Here is a 12,144-nt window from a genome sequence, read left to right on the forward strand (position 1 = left end):
ACATGCGCAACATGCCCATCAGCGTTTCATTGAAGCGTTCCACCAGGCCTTGGGTCTGTGGGTGGTACGCGGCGCCAAACCACTTTTTAATGCCCAAGGTATCATACAGCGACTTAGCCAGATTCGACGTAAAGTTTGAACCTCGATCACTTAGGAGTCGCCCCGGCACTCCATGACGACAGATCACCCCCTCAATCATCGCATTCACAAACGAGATCGTGTCCAGAGATTCGACCGCGAACGCCTCGGCCCACCGCGTAAAATAATCCACGAAAACCAAAATATACTTGTTTCTCCTAGGTGTGACCACTAGAGGGCCGATAGCATCCACAACCAGCAACGAGAACGGTCCGGACAGGTCCTGAATCGGCATTCGTTGCATGAGTCCCGCTCTTCAGGGCCTACGGACCTTTCCACCACTACATATCGAGCACTCTCGCACGTACTCGGCTACGTCTTTTCGCCAGCCGTGCCAGTACGCATGTCTTCGGACTTTGTCAGCGGTCTTCGTCTTGCCAAGGTGAGCGGAGAAGATGTCGGCGTGGCAGTAGTGTAAGACAGTCTCTATGAAGGGGAGCGGAACGGCAGGAGCGCTAATAGTCCTAGCGGGACCAGCGCGCGCTCCCAGGTGGACCAGACGCATCAGGACGCCATTACGAATCAGGTAGTGCGGAGACATCTTCAACACTGTCACTCGAAGTTGTGGGTCGATAGCTAACGCTCCGTCCTTCAGGAACGCTCTCAGTGCTCGCATCCATGGCACGCGCTCCTGCTCTTCCACAAACTTGTCGTAATCCAGACCAAAAACGTCGATGGGCGAGGGATTTGTAAGCGGGGCTCCCTCCTGCAAGTCTTCTTCTTGCTCCACTTGCGTTAGAGGTTCCGGCACCACCGCAGGTTCAGCAACCGAGTCATCTTCGGGAGCAGCCGTTCCAGTCTGCTCCCCGACTTGGACTAGACCGTCGCCCGTGTTAGTCTCCAGCGTTCCAAGAGGAAATACCGTTCCGTCTTGAGCAGGAGGAGTGTCGTCTCCGTCGTTCAGGAGATCAGTCATTCAAATGACACTTACCACCGAGGCTTCAGGTCGGTGATACAGCCTCGACAAACCATCAGCATGGCCCATAGACGTCCCGGGTTTATGATATACCTTGAACCTTAACTGTGATAACTCCATCGCCCACCGTGCCAACTTAGCGTTGGACGTTCGGGTTTCTTCTCCAAATATCCACGCTAGCGCTTGATGATCAGTGTACAAGTCAAATTCCGCATGATCCAGGTAGCAACGAAATTTACGCGTAGCCCACACTATGCCCCAGCACTCTATCTCCGTTGTGCCACTTGTCTTGTTAATCCAATTTCTCTGAGATCCCACCAACATCTTACTCGCAAAGGCGATAGCTCTGTCACGCCTATCGATCTCCTGCATGAGGCACGCTCCAACCGTTAAGTGAGAAGAGTCCACGTAGAGTTTGAACCTTTTCTTGAAGTCCGGATAGACGAGGATAGGGGGCTTCACCAGAGCGCGTTGCAGCTGACGGAACGCGACCTCGCAGTCGTCGTTCCGTCGGAACTATACCTCCTTCTGCTTTAAGCGTTTCAACGGAGCAGCGATCGCCGCGAAGCCGGGTATATAACGCCTAAAGTAGCTAGTCAAGCCGAGGAACGCTCGCACCGTATGCAAGTCGTGAGGTCTCTCTATGTTCATCACTGCTTTCGCTTTCTCCGGGTTGGGCAATATCCCAGTAGGGGTCACAATATGGCCTAGAAACGCCACCTGGTCCCGTCCCCAATGACACTTCTTCATCTTCAGTTTGAAGCCAGTTGCTTGAAAGCGTTCCAAAACCTGACGCACTCGAATCAGATGGGTCGGAAAGTCCTCGCTGAACACGACACAATTCTCTAGGTAAACCAGACACGTTCGCCACTTCAAATCAACCAGCACGTTCTCCATAAGTCGTTCGAACGCAGGGACCGCATTACATAGCCCGAAAGGCATGACTAGCCATTCGAACAGCCCATACTTGCTCGTGAAAGCTGTCTTCTCCACACTACCAGGCTCCACGGGAGCGTTCCAGTATCCCGACGCAATATCCATAGTCGAGAAAAGCTTAGCGTTCCCAAGCACGACTAGAATGTCGTCGATTAACGGCATCGGGTAGATGTCCTTCACCGTGACAGCGTTCAGCTTTCGGTAGTCGATGCAAAACCGGATTCCTCCATCAGGCTTGCGTATCATCAGTACAGGACTGACCCAAGGGCTAGTCGAGGGCCGTATTAGGCCCAAGTTGAGATACTCCTGGATTTCGGATTCCATCACGTCGCCCTCTGCCTAAGCCACTCGGTAAGAAGGTTGCTTGATAGGTGTGTGCGTTCCCGTGTCGATGTGGAACTGTAAAAGCTCTGTCCGTCCGGGTTATTTGGAGGTCTCGACGAAGAGGTCCCTCAGGCCCTTCAGCATTTCAGCAAAGAGACGCCTCTGTTCCGCCCCAAGTGAAGAGTCCTGGAAGTCCACCACGAAATCGTCCTCGTCCTTGTCGTTCATGACTGAGGCCATCTCGGCCTCAATCGTTCCCGACGGGCCAGTAGCGTGCCCAGTCGAACGACTTAGGACATCACTGAGGCTCTCCCGCGCTCCGTCAGATTCGGGAACGCTCGCCACAAAAGCAGACTCTGGAACGATCGTCACGGAGGCGACGTGAGCTCCCGACTTAATCTCGACCTCCTCTGTCGACGCGTTACAGACCTCGACTAGTACAGAGCCTTTAGACACCGTGCACAGCGTCCTGGCGACTTGTAGGGACGTATCAGATCCGGGAACGCCCTCCACTAAGACGACGGACTGACCCTTCACTGCTCCTCTGACGCTCGACCTTACTAACGCTTGGCTACCGGGCTTCAGACGGACCGTCGACGATACTGTGGCTGCGTAGGTCTCTTCGATCCTTGTCTCGCCCAGTGGGACCACATCACCGGTCTCTTTTAGCGTCATAGTTTGTTCTTCCAAGTCGATCATCGCTCGGAGCGCTCGCAGCGTATCCGTTCCAAGGATAGCGTCCACGAATAAACGGTCGGTCACTACGAAAGGGAGCGTCTTCTCCAGCGTTCCCAGAGTCACAGGCAGGTCGATTACGCCACTTATGCGAACTCCATGGCCCGTCACGCCATCTAAACTTCCTGTGTATGGTCGAAGCGGCTCGAAAGCCCTTCCGAGTCGTTTCAACACGCGTTTGTCGACCAAACTAGCCATAGCGCCGGTGTCGGCCAACATCTCGCAGGGGCAACAGTCAATGTAGCCGTCCGATAGAGCTTGTATCCCTCTAACACTGCATATAACTCGTTTGCCTTCAGGCACCACACTATCATCATCATCGAAGACTTCGTAGCTCCGCTCGCACAGGCCAGATCGTCTCCGAGGCCGGGGGGCTCTCTTCGCGTCCACGAAATAGATCTCTGGCTCCTCTTCGGCTATTTCGAGCTTTTTAACTTCCAGCGTTTTGATTGGCAAACCAGGCGTCGCGCCCATTCGCAGAGTTTCTGTAGCGGTCGCCCCAACATGTCCAGTTGTTTTTGGTGACGCAGGCGCCCTGTCGCGTAGCTTGTCGCAAATAGCGCCGACCTCCGCCTCAAAATAACTTCTAGCCCAGACTATTGCGCCATTTAGGGACGCTTCGCTTAGCGTTCCCCCAACTTCACAAAGGTGACTACGGAGCGCCCCTTCGTCCAGAACGTTCTCAGTCGCGGCGTCACGCCGAGGGCCATCCTCGCCCTCGCCACCTCTCTCTCTCGGAGGCTCCGTTGTTTTCGAAGGGAGACTTCTCTTTGCATCCCAATCCTTCTTCACGAGTTCGTACACCAGCCTTCGAGCCTCTGCACGCCATCGAGACGGCAGCGTCCCGCCACTGTCTTCACAGTCTCGAGATACCGGGATGGTCGCTTCGTCCAGTCTGACGCACACGTTCCTTTCGAACTCTCGTTCTACCATCTTGTCCGGCTCTGCAGTCTCATCGCACTCGCCCTCGCTTACAGCGACCATGTTGACCGTCGGCAGTTGCGAGCTCCTTGCTTCCACCTCCTTGAAGTCTCGATTGGCACGCTTCGCTACCGTCGACTTCTCTAACGCGTCGGCATACAGTACTCTGTCGTACCCATATCCCCAGTTGAGACGGCCCGTGTGCGTTCCAAGACAGCTTCTGGTATTCCAAGTGTCACGCTCATATACGCCAGAGTCGGCTTTCCTAGTCCAGCCGCGTTCCGCTTGGCACGCTCTAGTATCCTCTCGTCGTCCAGCGGGAACAAACGATCTTCCAGTTCTTTCGCATATTCTTCGGGCTCACTTTTCACGCCCGAGCCTTCACCGAGTTGGAGCATATCCAGCTCCTTGTCAGAGAACAAACAGTCATAGCGACTGGCAGAATTCATTTTTTCGTTATGTCCTTCTTTCTCTCCTTCTCTCGCTACCGTCACCTTGTCCTCATCGCTCCCAGTTCCCACGGCAGCCACAACTTGGCGTGCCTTGAGGCTAGCAGCCTCATCCACATTCGACTCGATAGCATCCTTGTACCTCGTAGAGCTGTTAGCCGGCACCGTTGCCTCCTCTACCGTTCTGCTATCCTCCGAGTCTTCCTCTGCTTCAGCGAAGCATACCTTTTTCGTCTCCCCCCGACGCCTGGGGTCCCTCCGGACCGCGTTGTAGTTCCGTCGACTTTCCCCTTCGACAAAGTACAGCGTTCCATTGTCTCCACCTTGCCGATTAGCGTCACGGTGGAGCGTTCCGTTGCTCCATCCGTGCTCTCGCTCCCTTGTTCCTGCTCGTCCCCCGAGCTACCCACGTTTTCCTGGTCACTTCCAACTGTCACACTCGCAATGAGAACGCTCCGAGCGCGTTCACTAGTCTCCTTGCTACTCCCGAGAGCCCTCTTAGGTTCCACCGCAATCTTCACTTCCTGTGAACTATCAGCCCTCTGTGTGTCGCCAACTAGGCAAGAGGAAGGAGCGACACTTCCTTCCCCTCCCTCTTGCCCCCTTCATTGCTGGGACGTTCCGGTGGGAGTGGCTGCTCTCGTCGAGCTGTCATTTCCCGCCAGACTACGAAGTTGTGCCAGTTCAGGGCAATTCGACATCGAGTGTCCCTTTTGCATGCAGAAGAAGCACTCTAGTCAACGACGCCTTCCATTCCGATTATTGCTAGCTGGCTTGGGCCAGCTACACTCCATCGAATAATGTCCGTCTCGCTGGCAGCGATTGCAGCTTTGCCTCGCGGACAGCTCTGCCTACTACAACCCTTTCGCTCGCAACGACCGCATACGATCTCGCCTTCAGTCGCTCGCGTGTCCGGTCCCTGTCGGACATTCAGCGGTCCAAGACTAGCGTTCCCGTTTGAAGCTGGGGCGCTGGAAGCCTGTGGCGCTTGAGGGACACTCGGAGCCACGACGTTAATGTGTCCAAGCTGCGTTCCAGAGCCCTGTTGGTTGTTCAACATGATCGGATTCATCAATTGCAGTTGCTGGAGCACTTGCGACTGAGTAGACGCCTGAGCGTGGGCACTCGTTGGCGCCGTTCCCTCTCCGGCGAACTCGTCCTCTTCTTCGACGGGCAAGTGCTGATTCTTGTACAGCAGTAACACACACGCTTCCGGAATGGACGCTACCATACTACCATTCAGGACTGCTCTCATCTGCTTGTTGCGCAACCCGTCCATGAAGAACTCGAATTGCATACGGGGCTCAGGGTAGTTTAGAGCTTCGCACATCGTCGGAATTCGGTCGCCCCACTCTTCGGCCGACTCGCCGCGGTTTCTCTTAGCGTCCTTGAGTCGCTTCCAGAGTTGCGTCGGAGTCTGACAGATAAAGCGGTTGTGGAAACGCACCCTTAACGTCTCAAAGCTATCGATCCTCGAGTTGTACCACCATTCCTGGCCCACTTTGCCTTTCAGGCATTGCTCGAAGGCCGTAAATCTCATCTGGTCGTCCATGCCGTAGGTGCACTTCTCGAAGGAACGCCAAAACACGGCGGCTCTCTCGCTCGTGGCCGTGTCAGAGTAAAAAGGAACGATGACCTCTACGGCGTTCCTCAACTCGGTGAGAATCCCAATGTTAGGGGCGTTCCGATACGAGCGGTCTCCGATAGTTGCCGTTCCATATCGGCCATCCTGGCCACCGATAGAGTAGGCCATCGGCTCGTAAGGCAGTCCTGAGCTCGTCGGGTTCCTCCCACTCTGTCTGTCGTCGTAGCTCGGTACTCTAGTACCAGCTTGCCCGCGAAACTCTCCGCCAGTGGTGGCATGTCGCCCACCCGCCTCCCAGATAGCAGACGTTGGAGCCTCCGAGGATACCGGTGCCGAGGTCCAGGCGGGTCGCGTCCCATGGGCGCTCCATCCAGACGTAGGCGTCACAGGAGGTTGAAAAGGAGAGTAGAACGCCCCGGGAAGAGGCGATCCTGCCCCTTGACTGCTCCCGCCAGGCTGAGGCGTTTGGATTGAAACGCCTCCATACGAAGGGATCGCCGCCATCGGCATCCCTGTCGGAGTCGCAGCTACCGTTCCCGGAGTCATCCTTGGGTTCGCGGCCTCTAGGCTCCGGCGGTCTTCCATTGACGAGGGCGCAGCTCGTGCTTGGCACAACCCTCCCGACGCATCGTTCAGCGAGAGGCCACGGAGCGCTTGTTGGAAGGTGTCTATTAAGAGCGCTTGGAAGGTCGAGTCTGTGTCTCGCGTTCCACTTCCAACAGTCGATGTCACGGTGGACCGAGTAGGGCCCTTCCTCGCTCCTCCAATCGAGACGTTAGCTGGGGACGCGGTCCTTGCGTCCCAGGAGCGTTCCTTCTCGCTCCTTCCCAATCCTGGTCCTTGCGGACCAGCGGCAGCCGTCACGTCCCTCCCTTCTCCTTCAACAGGTCCCAAGGAAAGACGGGCTGGGTCAAATGTGAACGCCACGCCCCGTCGACTTCCTGGAGCAGCAGCCGTAGGTTCTGCTTGCGGGTGGGACGCTGCGCCGGTCAGTTCACTAGGATCAGGTTGGCTGGCGAGCTGCAGCAAGAGATCTTGAAACTGAGCCCGACCTCTGGGGGTCTCGAGCAGAGAGGTAATCCTCCCTCTCGTTCGGGGAGATGCGAGAGCCCCGTCGAACAGATTGTCATCGTCACCTTGAGCCGCCTGAGCCTCGTAGCCTTCAGCCGCTTGTTGATCTTGACCTCGCGTTCCGCGTTCCGCTTCGACGTGTTCTCTCTCTCCGATAGGAGGTTCTCTTTGCGCGTTCTCACCCGCATTTCCTTCCACACGCGCCGCTTCTTCTTCCTCTGGAACTTCGGAAAAGGGCAGCGCTCCTTCGCCCAACGTGTCGGACAGGTCGTGGAAGCTCATAGCGTACCTACTGTCCCTCCTTCTTGTTCAGGCGCTCCGTTGCCTGAAGTCTTGTAGCGCTCTCCTCCGCTCTTACGTTCCTACGATTTTTCGGTAAGAAGATACCCTGCTTCTTCACCAAATTGTCGCGGTATTCCTCCTTGATCGGGGTCGTGTATCTTGCAGACCGACCGTAGGAACTTTTAACGTAATAAACGTAAAACAAATGTATTGCTTGTCTTCTCAGTTACTTGTGAGGTAAAGAGGAAAAACACGACTGAGCTGCTCTCCTCGACGTCCACGAGAGAGAGCAGCTCCCTACCGCTCTACAGATCCTCCTACGTGGCGGTCCACTGCAGGTCTTGAGATCAGCCATCGACAGGTGTTCCTTTTTATGCCGGGAACGCCGACGTCGGAGGCGAATGACCCAGTTGGTTAGACGTGGTGCGCTTCACCTGAAACGCGTTGAGCTTCTGAATGCATTCGGCGAGAAGGTCGAGTCCTTCATCCAGCCGTATACCGTGACAAGTGGACCGGGTCTCTGGCAGTTTCAGTAATATGGACGAATGCCATTTACAGTTTCGCCAGGGCAAGCGTTCAATGCGGCATTGTAAGAACCAGCGAACTACTCCACGTCACCCGTCAGCATCCACTTTCTTTGGTAGTAGAGCGGATTTCAGCGGGGAAATGGGTTTGACGCTTGTCCTCAAGGACTCGAAGGAAAAAGATTTTCACAAATCAAATTCGTTTTAGAAATTCCTTTCTTCTGTGCTGTCGGATCATCAAGAGTCAATTCTGTTAATAGTAAACAATACATTGCAATGTAAAATACAGGAAAAATCTGTCCAATAAGATAACTGTAGCTTTTCACCAAAACGTGTGTTCAAAATGTATGATCTGTCCAAAGGCAATTGTAGTCGTCCGCGTGCCAAATCGCGTGTAGTCTCGGGAAGTTCGTGGCGTCACGCAGCACCTTGCACTCTACCGCTTCAGGGATCCAGATCGACTGCAGCTCTGGCAGTCTTGGAATGCCTTCCACCGTCGTCACCGGTGTAAGTCCCAGATCCAGCAGCTCTAACCGTGTGAGTGTAGCCAACGGAGTCGCGTCTTCCACTTTGGTCGCGTTCAACCACAGTCGACGCATCTTTCGCATCCCTGAAAGCAGCGCAGCGTCTTTAAAGTCCACGCGCCCGACAAGAGACAATTCCTCCAGCTTCGTTAGCTGCAACAAGAACTCGAACGTCGTCTGATGCTCCTTGTGGCGACGTGCTAGTTGTCGTTTGCCACGATCCGGTAGAGAGAGCACTAGTTTCTCTAAATTCACGAGTGCTCCAAGCGGAGACAAATCCTCAAATAAAACGTCTAGTAACTCAAGTTGTGTGAGTTGAGTAAAACCTTCAAGAGGGAGGAGGTCCATGACCTGAGCTGTAGGCGGTAGCGACATAGACAATCGTGTAAGTGCCGGCATCTCGCCTAGTGCCACAATCTGGGCCAAGTCGTCCGCACACCATTGCTGGAGTCGCAGATGGTGTAGAGTGGACGCCATTAAGCTCAACGGCGCGTAGTCCGTGAGTGGCGGTAGTTCGAGCGACGTCACCGCCCCCTGTCTACTCAAATACTTAAGGAATGAGCTGGGCACACGGTGCGCCAAGGGGATCGTCAGTCCTCTTGTTGCAACTACCGTCGTCCCCCTCTCTTCCACGTCTTCTAGTAGAACGTCCGCGATGTCGTCTTGGTAGTTGTGTTTGTACACTCTTAACTTCTTGAGTTGGTGGAGACTACTCAGCCACTCGTAGCTTACAGGTAGAACGGGAAGTTCACTCAGTTCTCCTCTCTCTCGCGTATCTAACAGCAAGTGCTCCAGCGACGCCAACGCAGCCAATGGACGTCGATCCCCCACATGTGTCCACCGGATATCGAGATATATCAAATTTGGCAGGCTCGTCACAAAATCGAGATCGGCTAACCTCGTATTCTGCACGTGCAGAATCTCGAGGTCGGGGCAACGCAACGTCAGCGCCAACGCGTCAGACGCGCCCATGTTCGTGACCTTCAGTGACCTCAACGCCGTCAAATGTCGCAGCACACTCAGATCTGTCGTGACCCAATTCTTGCTAATATCGAGCGTCTCTAATTTCGGTGACAGAAATTTGAGGGCACTAAATTCGACAACTTTCGTCTCGGACACGTCCAGAGCATGGAGCTCCGGTAGAGCCTCCAATACAGCCAAGCTCGCCACATTGGTGCGTCGGATACTCAGCGACTGTAGGTGGGGCAGCACTACCAGTGGGGCCAGATCCACCACGTCGGTTTCTGCCAAATCTAAGGCCCTTAAATTCCACCCGGTAGGTTGAAGGGCTTTATTTTCGGGACATTGTTCGGCTACGTCCAGTAGCTCGGCGAGCGTAATATCGGCGTCTGCGACGGTCAGTTCCTGTAGTGTCGGTATGAGTTGTAGCACCGCCGCTACGTTGATGGCAGGCTCCTCCTCCTCGGGCGCGTCCTCCTCGGGAGTCCAGTACGGGTAGTCCCAGAACCGCAGAGAGCGTAGAGCAGGTAGAACACGCAGCAGATTCAGCAAGTGCATACCCGTACGCGGCACCCTGATGGTCGTAATAGAGCGCATCATCTCGGGCTTCATGTGGCGCAAGAAACTGTCCGCATAGTAGCTGGCAGTCGGCAGCTCGTCCGTCTGGTTGGTGAGAGGCGGCGGGGGCACGCGTAGTACGCCCTGGGACAGCACGAAGCGGCGCAAGTCCGAGCTGGCCAGCGAGCGGCTGCAAGACGACAAGCACAGCCAGTCGCGGTACGAAAGGAAGCCCACGACGAAGCGTAGCACGTCCGTTTTGCCGTCCAGATCACCCAGCACATGCTCCATCGTCTTGCTTGTCGAGATTTTTCTAATCTAGAACATGTATTTCTAAGCTTAATTTGCAAACATCAAAACCAAAAACACGTAAAAGTAAATATTTGCAGTTTCAGCACTAAAATGTACAAGTACGCGCTCTTGCCTATTGTGCTTGATCGCACTGGTTGCAGAATGTGTCAGTAAAAGTGAAGAATAGCGGATGCTGTTGTCATGTCGAAAGCTGCGAGTAAGGGGCTGCAGTTTCATGCCGAGGAATGTCCCGGGCCAAGTGCGCTACGTTGCTTACGTGTTCGGCTGTGTGATACTGTACATGTAGCTCCTCACAATGGAGTCAAATCGCGAAGAAGAAGAGACGGTCGCCTATTCAGCAGCGCCGAACGAGCTTGGCTGCTGCATTTTCAGGACGAAAGAAATCCCTGGAAAATGTATAACCGTCCAGTAAGTAGTAACGCATCGGTCACCTTGGCTGGGCCATTGGACATGATCCCAGCACTCATCCACTACAGCAAAAGAAAACTTCCTGGGCTCGATGGTCTGTAAGAAAACTCTCGGGCGACTAGCTCAACACAAATCTTTGAGAAACAACCACAAACGTTTCTCTCAAACAACTTGTGAAGCTTAGAAAGTGACAGCAGCGCATGAATCTGCGAACATGCTCAGACGTTTTGAGCCTGACGCTGGGGAAGATGTCAGATTCGCAACTGCGAGTATGGTCAAGCGATTAGTTAGTATCAGTAGTGCATTTCGGGGGCCGTTGCACGTGAAGGGGCACGCAGTTTCGGCAAGTCGGGGGACTCGACGATTCATTATCGCTCAGCACGGGGCCACAAACTTGATTTCCAAGTTGTAAGGGCTCTAAAACGGATGCAACCGACGAACATCTCAAGAGCTGGCGTGGACGTTTCGAACCACACTAGCGCTGAAGATCATGGCAGCGTAGCGTCGAGCTGTGTGAGAGCTCGTGTCACGCGAGCCAGGTCCACTCTCATTTTCCAATTCGCCTGCATCTGCAAAGAGCGACTTACCAAGACTACCAACCTACCTATACTCGGTCATCCAGCTACCTGTTTTCAGAGCAATCATGGTCAAGTTTAGCGTCTCCCTTCTTCTAGCTGCCTTAATGGCAGCCCCCGCTCTCGCTGGTTATTCCCCAGAATCTGGCGGATACACCCCAACAACCAGCGAGCCTACTACTGAGGATGGTGCAACTTGTGACCAGAATCCCGCGATGCCAGACACGTGCGACGGAAGCGACGGCTGGTACCCTGTGTCCGTGGTGGGCAAGGAGGGATACTTCTGTGCCCAGGGACCGATCTGTACCTGGACTCGGAAATTATCTCCACAAGCACACGAAAAATTATGCTGGTCTGATCCAGCCATTGTCTTCATTGCTGAAGAAAGACATCACATGGTCGTGGACTCCCGAACATCAGTCAGCATCATGGCATCGCGGTTGAACGTCGCCTTAGGGTGCTTGCTGGTGTAGTGCTGCTCGTACGACTTAATGTCGGGCGATGCGCTCTATTAAATACACATCACACCGGTTAGTATCGATGGCCGTACCATGTTGTACGAGCTTATGTTCCTGTCAATATTGCCACCGCATACCATGCAGATGTCGCACGTGAAGTTAAGCTTGGCGACACCGCGTGTGGAGGCACCGGTTTTGCCTCCGCCCTTGTTGACTTGCTTTTGGCGCCTCTCGAGTTCTGCCGCCGTATGCTTTTTGAACTTGGCCTTGCCACCCATACCTGCAAATGATCTGCGCAGGACGCACTTGGACTCTTCTTCAGCAATGAACCGAGTTATATGTTGCTTCGCGTAAAGAATGGAGGAAAACGGACCGGACCGGTCCGGACCGTAACAATCACCATTGAGGTGTCGAACACCAAATAGGTGCCATCGTTAGATGAGATCTTGAAACGCCGCTACGATGCTT

At 54.4% G+C, this 12,144-nt stretch overlaps 1 protein-coding gene across 1 annotated transcript; it reads right to left on the bottom strand.

The window, feature by feature from the left end:
* Nucleotides 1-8,219: 8,219 nt before the first annotated feature.
* On the bottom strand, nt 8,220-10,214 carry PITG_17824 (uncharacterized protein; the record flags this gene model as incomplete). Its single annotated transcript, XM_002896612.1, has 2 exons — nt 8,220-9,464; nt 9,510-10,214. The coding sequence occupies 2 exons, from the start codon at nt 10,212-10,214 to the stop codon at nt 8,220-8,222; spliced, it is 1,950 nt and encodes a 649-aa protein (XP_002896658.1).
* Between the last annotated feature and the right edge of the window lie 1,930 nt (nt 10,215-12,144).

The sequence above is a fragment of the Phytophthora infestans genome, genomic scaffold (assembly GCF_000142945.1).
Source record: "Phytophthora infestans T30-4 supercont1.56 genomic scaffold, whole genome shotgun sequence".
Lineage (NCBI taxonomy): Eukaryota > Oomycota > Peronosporomycetes > Peronosporales > Peronosporaceae > Phytophthora > Phytophthora infestans.